At 41.4% G+C, this 8832-nt stretch overlaps 2 protein-coding genes across 5 annotated transcripts; both read right to left on the reverse strand.

The window, feature by feature from the left end:
• Positions 1–437: 437 nt before the first annotated feature.
• Positions 438–2622, reverse strand: polr1f (RNA polymerase I subunit F). Its single transcript, XM_056741537.1, has 4 exons — positions 2189–2622; positions 1483–1624; positions 1191–1399; positions 438–1081 (listed from the first exon to the last, which is right to left on the reverse strand). The coding sequence occupies exons 1-4, from the start codon at positions 2461–2463 to the stop codon at positions 523–525; spliced, it is 1185 nt and encodes a 394-aa protein (XP_056597515.1). The 5' UTR covers positions 2464–2622; the 3' UTR covers positions 438–522.
• Positions 2623–3335: 713 nt separating this feature from the next.
• On the reverse strand, positions 3336–8081 carry LOC130415778 (transmembrane protein 196). 4 transcript variants are annotated; one of them, XM_056741714.1, is made up of 4 exons: positions 7649–8081; positions 7162–7218; positions 3988–4242; positions 3336–3841 (listed from the first exon to the last, which is right to left on the reverse strand). In XM_056741714.1, exons 1-4 carry the CDS (start codon positions 7793–7795, stop codon positions 3773–3775), a joined length of 528 nt encoding a protein of 175 aa, XP_056597692.1. In that variant the 5' UTR covers positions 7796–8081; the 3' UTR covers positions 3336–3772. The 4 variants fall into 4 exon arrangements, with proteins under 4 accessions (XP_056597692.1, XP_056597690.1, XP_056597689.1 ...); XM_056741712.1 differs by having other exon boundaries at positions 3973–4242; XM_056741711.1 differs by having other exon boundaries at positions 7631–8081.
• Positions 8082–8832: the final 751 nt, after the last annotated feature.

Below are 8832 nucleotides of genomic sequence, written 5' to 3' on the forward strand. Positions count from 1 at the left end.
GGGTGTACTTTAGGACCCAGGAGACACCTGCAGTCATAAGAGTGGTCGCCAAAGAAACAGAGTGAGTTGGATGGAGCTTTAAAACAGATTAGATGAAAAAACGTGCTCCAGTATATACTTCCCCAAACATGCACACTTTTGGACTAAAAGCCCTGTGATCACAAATAAACGTGAGATTAACGAGGTTGAATATGTATGTCTAATATCAAGAACATCCTGATTGTTAATTTTGCACTCCCAACATAAATGAACAAAACACATTTCATAATGCATCTGTTGTGATGTTGCAAACTTTGGATGATGCTGGACAGTAGTGACCGTTGCAACGATAAGTTGGTACGGTTTAAAGATAACTAAAGATATTACTAACCGTTGGACGTTATCATAACCGGCAATCGTTACATCTTCAGGTCAAACAAAATAAACACAAATATTCCTTATATTTGTTGAATATAAACTTTATTATATTGTGTATATATTCATCACACATAACCTCAAGGGGATTTCATAGACAATCATTCTTTATAGTCCATTTTTCTTCTTTTTTAACCGAGTGGTTTCAGAATGGTCCTCTATCTGGTCTGCCGCCGGTCTCTTTCTGCTGGTCTTGTCAATAAAATATCTCGCCCGCAGGTCTGAAGGCGGCGACACCTCATCCGAATCTTTCCTCTTATCTTTCTTCTTTTTCTTTTTGTGCAGACTGTTAGAATTGGTGTCCACCTCCATCCCGTCCACATCTGGTTCGTGGACGTTGCACGTTTGTGACAGACCGCCTTCATCCACAGAATCTTCAGACGTGGCCTGCTTCTCACGCTTATCTTTCTTTTTCTTTTTGTGCGGTTTACTCGACTCTAAGTCCAACTCAGTCTCGTTCACATTCGGTTCATGGTTGTCACATGTCTGCGACAGGCCGCTGTCATCGACAGAATCTTCAGAAGTGGCCTTATTCTCGCGCTTATCTTTCTTCTTCTTTTTCTTCTTGTGTTTTGGACTGTCAGTTGTATCTTCCGTGTTTTCAGGTTCTGCCGGCAGGTTCACAGAGGCTTCAGTTTGCTGTGGTTGAGCTAAGAGCTCTTGCACCCTGAAATAAATCAACAAGCAAGGAATCTCACAGCAACATCTTGGAAAGCTATTTGGAGCAGTCTGGTAAACAGCGAACATGACTTTGTCAAGATGTCTCAAACACAAACCTGGATTTCTCCAGCCGTCCTCGGATGATCAGAACACCTGCACAATCCGAATCCAGCTGAAAAACCTCAAACTCCACACTCTCTCCGGCACGCAGCCCACAATCCCTCCACTGCTCAGGGGTCAGCTGACTGGGCTTCATCACACATGCGTTAAAGCAGCCGTGGACCAGACAGCCCAGGTGACCCACCGCGATTTTATTAATGACACCCTGAGAGAAACAACAAAAACCAGTCAGATCATGAAGAAATCAAGAACAGTTTTATAACAACGCACAGTACATGTAGAACATACCACAAGCTTTGATCCCTTCTTCGGCTTGAAGATGACAAACGATGCTTCAACGTCGAGGTGGATGAATCCTTGATCGTCATAAATGTCTCCATGCTGTCCTACGATCTTGATATTGTCGTACGCCATAGGAACACCTTTCAGACTGCGTCACAGATGAATAAATGGCTGTTAGAGAAGATGTTAAAACCAGACTCGCAACGTAAAACTAGTACAGTCTGTCCGTTTCATTTGTAAACCAAAACAATTCGAAAACTGGAAGAACTTCGTCACATGTGCCCTCATCGGTCCATATAATGTGATAGTAAATTCACACAAATATTTAACGAAAAAAGCCCAAAAACATAATTTAAGTAACAGAACCACAAATCAAACTAGTGTGCTGTAAAATTCTGCTGAAACTATTGTTTTGTAGACTGTCACTGTTTTATATTCAACAAAAAATGATGACATTGGTAATAGCCTATTTTGTAGACCTGGTGCCACGGTATTATCACGAGCTCCACGGTATTACCACGTTTGACGACCATTGAGAATTATGGACTATGCCATGGTGTAATACCGTGGTTTTATTCGAAGTAAATACCAGTTCCAATGTTTATGAACACGGTCATTATCAATATGATATATCTAAAAGTACGATAGTGCACGAGCTTGTTATTTATCGAGAAGATACCGTGATATATTGTGTGTTCTGTGGTATTTGTACCTGCGGGAGAATTTGAGCAACTCCGAGTCAAATTCCTCCTGTAACCCGGTGCGTTTCTTTCGCAGGTAAGCGGGAGGCAACAGTACGTGCCTGCGGTGCGTGTCTAGCACGAGACACGAGTACCGCGAACTCAGCAACGTCACCGCTTCCGCGAACGACGGAATCAGACACGGGACCGCGGGAGCTTCTCCGCCGTGGGTTTGTCGCTCGCTGGACACATTTGTGGGGTTTGTCACTGGTTTTGTCGCTCCGTCTTCTTGTGACCAGTTCGCCATGCCGAACGCGCTCGCGGAGGAACACGTGGTGCGTTTACTCGTGAGCTTGGATGCGAGGCACAGGCCGTGACGTGCGACACCCAGCGGAGCAGAGCGGAACTACACCATCACAACCGCTGGCGTTCGGTGAGATTCCAGCTATATCCTCGTTTATAAATAAGTGAACACAATTCACACTATAATTTTATTACTAACTATAAATATGGCAGCATAACCGCAAACGTCTGTATAAGTGTCCTTACCACACCGAGTCTAGACGCGCGGTGTAGCTTGCAAACACGACGCCTTTTATTTTGTTTTCTAAATTTTCTTTAAAAAAAAACCGCACCAAAATAATTCAAAATATTACAACAATATAAAATATTATTGTAAAAAATGATAATTCTCTCCATTCAGGAAGATGAATGATTTTTGAAAGATGTAACGAAAATTCAAGTAGATCTATGTTTTAAGTATAGCCTACTTTATTTAGTGAGTACTAACACAAGCACACGTTAAGTGTACTATTTAAATGCAATTTGGGACTAATTAAGTGCTCTCTGCAATTGGATAATTCACACTTCCGATCTCATGATTCCGAGTTGGTTGTGTATGTTCTTTTTTTTCGTAAAGAATTATAGGTATAAATATGTGTCGAATACTTCAAAATAAAAGTCTTCTAATATCTAATTGTTGCGTATACCGAGCTGCAGTGGACACATTTGTGAGAGATAACGCATCTTAACCCTGTTGCACACAGTTTGAGCTTGAACGTGCCCTAGATGTGATGAAATGATTTGAAACACAAGTTATATTTGACAAATTTATTTAATTTCAATACGAAGCCTCTATATAAAAATACTGTAAATGAATGAATGTCTATACAGGCATTTTAAAGTGTGCACTTTTTACGGTCAGGATAAATGCATTCAGTATACCATACAGTACAATATCAGGATTACAATTTCAGATTCAACATTCCCTTTATCTAGATATCAAGAGAGAGAGAGAGAGAGAGAGAGAGAGAGCATGCTTATTTGTCTATTGTACTCAATAGAAATAGTCTGTTTTCTGTACGCTGGTTATCAAATACTTCAGTACTGATATCTGCTGAGGTCACCAGGTGTCACCTGTCCAATCAGTACTGTTATCTCACCTATTGGCTCTCTGAACATACACATGCACAGGATATCCTGTCACTGCTGTCAGCCTGCCTATGCCAATCAAAAGAACGGTCCGCATGCTCAGCCAATCCGAATGTAGAACCGTCAGCTTGTCCCAGCCAATCAGATGGAAGAACTGTGCTGTTAGGAGTGTGTGGGGAGTGTGCTCACGGGGATGCGCTCAGTCCGTTGAAGGAGATTTGCGAGATGCCGTTACTGGTGTTATCCAAAACCTCCTGAAAACAAAGACGCAATAGCCGTCAAGCTAAAAAATAAATGTCACCACATAATAAATTACTGAATCAATATGAAAAATTGTTACTATGGTTAAGAAGACAAATGTTCATTTTGCACGCAGAACACATACCGGCTCCAGGCGTACCTTCTCTGCCATTTCGTGAGAGTGATGCAGTGAATGTTCTCTCTCCAGGAACATGCGCTGCTGCTCGCTGCTGGCCAGCCTGCAGGTCAGCCAGGTGGACAGCGTGCAGCTGCTGATCCCGAGACACGCCAGAGACATGATGGCCAGATGAAGAGAGCGCATGGCGTCCTGCCGCTTCAGCAGCGCACGGACAAACTGAAAGTTCAGGATTCCCCCGATTAAACCACAGATACAGCAGGAGGAAAACGCAATCATCTGAAAGACAGAGAGGTATGTTGTTGGTGTATGCCAAGGAAAGAAATATTACAAACAGGGCCTCTGTAATACAGCAGGAGACAGCAACGAGATTACATGGAGCGCACATAGAAAAATTTATTTTTTTAATCTCACGAGTGTCTCTCACTCTAGTTTCAGCAGAGATCTCAATCTGCAATTATCACATGAATGAAACATCTCTCTCATCACGTTCGCATTTCGTTTTATTTTAGGTATCACCTTAGTCTCAGATGTTTCTCCTAAAATTGCTTGCAGTAGAGACAAATGAGAGCGTGATCGTTGAAACCCATGACGAGTATGGAGGTGTAAAATAAATGTATTATGGAGGTTAAATAATTTTGATGAGACCAGTTTGAGTTTATATTGAGATCTTCAATAATATCGACTTTTGATTGCAGCGAATTGTTGACACCCAATGACAGCAGTCCCGGCTCCACGGGGGGCTTAATGCAGAAGAAAAGGAACATGATGATCTTAAAGGTTTATTTAAATTGTAATAAGAACGAATCATAGCTGTCATGAATAGCCTAATTAAACAGCCTGTATATCAAATATTAGCGGTTCTGACATCATTCCGCCGAATAACGCTTCATGAGAAGCAATAACATGGACTGGATATGGATGAGTTTGTGACAGAATTCTCTAAAAGGAGCAGAAAGTTAATGCTGTGAATATTCTGTAGTGATATGAATAGCTTGTTTTATGTTTTCATCTAATCTTTCCATTCCATTCCATTTTCTACCGCTTATCCGAACTACCTCAGGTCACGGGGAGCCTGCGCCTATCTCAGGAGTCATCGGGCATCAAGGCAGGATACACCCTGGATGGAGTGCCAACCCATCGCAGGGCACACACACTCACTCATTCACTCACACACTCACGCCCTACGGACAATTTTTCCAGAGATGCCAATCAACCTACCATGCATGTCTTTGGACCAGGGGAGGAAACCGGAGTACCCGGAGGAAACCCCCGAGGCACGGGGAGAACATGCAAACTCCACACACACAAGCTGGAAGCGGGAATCGAACCCCCAACCCTGGAGGTGTGAGGCGAACGTGATAACCACTAAGCCACCGTGCCCCCCTCATCTAATCTTAAATAACCAAATTTTAAAATGTAAAATAATTGTAAATGTTAAAAAAGTAGCCTAAATATATACATAGGAATGTTAAAATAAAAATGTTATACAATATTACTACTAATACTAATAGTAGGATTAATTCAAAAATACTTAATTTGTAAATAGTTTGTTTATAGTTAATGATATATATATAGTTACCCCCCCAGCCCACCTGGAAAGTCACTTGGCCCACCTTTCAACTCATATCTGGAGCAGGGCCTAAATGACGGAGACATTTGTGAGATTTCTGACTCTTATCCTCAGGAGAAATATATGAGATGCAAAAGAAACTTCAGCAAATGTTTACATTTGCTCTCCATTTAATCTCATTGATGTCTAGAAGAAACAATTGAGATATAAAGAGATCATTTTCTTAAGAGATATTAGATAAAATGTAGTATTGCATTTGTTGCCAGAGCATTGCTGTACCGCTGCCAGGATGTCGTGGGTGGTTGCCATGCAGTTGCTAAGGTGCTTCTAAAAGGTCAAAAAATATTCAGCGAGAAGCGCACAGCACAGCAGGATTACTGTATAGAGGGTAGGATGACAAGACCTTCGTGTTCTTGGAGAATGGATTGTGCTGCTCTTTGATTTTGTAATCGTTCACGCCAGCCAGACGGTGACTTGATCCGCCGAATAAAAACTGCCCCCTCAACACTCCAGGACAGATCTAACCTCAAATTATAGTAGAGACAACATTCGTTATTTACTCGCCTCTATGTCATTTCAAACCGGAATAACTTTCTTTCTTCCGCAGGACACAAGAGAAGATATTTTGAGAAATGATGGTAGCCAAACAACACTGAACTCCGTTGACTTCCGTAGTGTGAACACAAGTTCCACAGAGACATTTCTCAAAATATCTTCCCACAGTGTTGAGGAAATGATGACAGATTTTTTATTTTTGGGTGGACTGTCCCTGTGTGGCACACTAGAATTCCTTTCGTAACACAGTCGACATTTTGTCACACAAACTAAAGAGGAATAGCCAAACACACTTTTACAAACACTACATGTGAACAAGCTGCAATTTACTACATCGTTTGATTAACAACGTGAACGCTGCTGAGATTGTCTGCGGAGACCACTGAAGAGTGCAGTAATGTGATTTACGGACAAGATGCTTAAGTGTTCAAGGGTCTCTTATCATTCATGTCGGGAACTATCAGGCTATACGCTTCTTTCAGCTATATAATAGAATATGGAAACATGACAGGCGAGGGGAGGGTCGACCGAACTGCATGTGGGGAAACGGTACATGCTTGTAAACAAGCAAGTGAACAGGAAGTGTGGAAGGAGGGACTGATATGAAATGAGACAAGGCGAGATTGCAGAGAATGGAACAGGAGACTGCTGAATGCTCTCAGACTAAAGTTTCACTTCAGTATTGATTTGTTATTAACCGCCTCCACTGGGCCGTCTCTCTCCACTCCACGCTGGTTAATTCAATCTCCACTCATCTCACAAGTGATGTATCCCGAGATATTTACAAATACATACTCTCAGGCACATGATGTGGACGTGTGCATCACAAGATCACATGCCAAAACAAACAGTTTCTGTTCCAAATGCAATTACATTGGAAACTGAGCTTTTACAGACTTAAATAAGAATGAAATATGCCCGTTGTTGTGATTGTTTGCTGACAGGTTGTGTTTGTGTACGAGGGGTGACAGTGTGTGTTTGACGACACCAGGTTGTGCTGGTGATGGTACAGTAGAGTGTACAGTACAGATATGTGTGTTTGTGTAGAGTAAACAATTGTGTGTACTCACAATCAGTCCTGTTCTCTTCCGTGCACACAGCATGCCACACAATCCACAGATAAGAAACTATAAGAGTAGAAAATATGAGAGGTGATCAGTCATATTTGATAGTAACATTATTACATCACCTTTTAAACATTAACTGAATAAATCCTTAGAAAAACATTACAACAACTTTCTAATGCAATTTAATCTAAAAACCTACATTCATAAATCACTTTGAAAGAAGCTAATAAGCCTTTTATGATATTTTGTTGTGTTTATCCGTAAGAGACGTATACATTCAGTCCATATTTTAAAGTCATACAAAGTTATGAACGATAAGGAGACATACAGCTCTATGTCGGATTAATGTTGTGGTGTTTGAAATAAGAAAATGCTTTGCTAAAACACTTTTCTGAGAGTTTTGGGTTGTATTGATGTCGTTAAGAGCTGTTTAATTATTTATGCCGGAAGAAGACTAAAAAGTCAGACGTACACACGCTCCGCTCCATACCGGAGATGCGTCGCCCTGTTGGGGTTTGTGCTCCGCTTTAACCCGCCAGATGCCCACCGCGCCCAGAACGACGCTGGACACCCCGAGTCCTATCTCCAGAACCGACAGAAACAACAAACTCCAGATGATCTTCCGACTGTTGCACATCTTCGCTCGGGCATCCTTCCTGACAGGTGCGCAAAAATATACGAAGCCCCTGTTCAACGCGTCACTCCATGTTTTTCGAGACAAACCAAAGCAGATTTAGATCCTCAACAGTGGAAATGAACACAAGAGCCTTAAACTAGTTCCCCCAGAACTGATCTCCATACGCCAGGGACAATGCGCATCTTCTGGATGGCTGCGCATCGTTGCGCAACAGCGCTCTCCACCGTGCGTAAACGGCGCCGGTTTAACTTTACCTCCTCCTCACACTGTATACCATGCTTCTCCTCCTGACCCATGTGATTTACCCTCAGTTTAGTGTAAAAGCTCCTCCCCCCAGTCAGCCTAGAGTTTCTCCTGTAGGACTGCAGTAGGTCATACAAATAATTGTTTTATTGTCTTAAACGGGTTCTTTTTTTAAAGAATAGTTTAACGTTTAAACTGCGATGCCCAAAACGTTCACGATCCCGTGTTAGATGTTGTGAAACGCAAAATACACCGAGAGAGCAGAAGCGTACGGGCACACATGCATACGCACACATACACGCGCTGACGCGTGATCAACGGTGCGTAAAAACGCTGATTGAAGTAAAATCTCTCAGGTCACTTTATCGCATCTCACTTGTAATTGAAGCCATTAAAGATGCTATCACTGCAAAATTGGCACGTTATGATTCCGACACACTTATTATGGAAAGATTGAAGGTATTGAATCAGATCAGTAAATAAATAACTTCAAAAACAGTAAGAATACACTTTTGGAGTCTGAACAGTGTTCAAAACATTTCCCAGACAATTATAAAAGGAAAATCATTTAATAAATACTTTTCTACTTAAATTTTATTTGATAAAAATAAAACAATTAGTGGTCCAATTGTTTATACATCTTTATATCCTCTTAAAATAATTCACATTGACGTCTTATATAAAGAACTTATATGATGAACCGTTAAAAAGAAACCCACACACAGAAATAAACCCAAGGTCTTTTTTTTATTTTGGGTGTATAAGATACCATCTTAGTGAAACTTTGCCTGTCA

Source organism: Triplophysa dalaica, chromosome 25 (genome assembly GCF_015846415.1).
Source record: "Triplophysa dalaica isolate WHDGS20190420 chromosome 25, ASM1584641v1, whole genome shotgun sequence".
Taxonomy (NCBI): domain Eukaryota; kingdom Metazoa; phylum Chordata; class Actinopteri; order Cypriniformes; family Nemacheilidae; genus Triplophysa; species Triplophysa dalaica.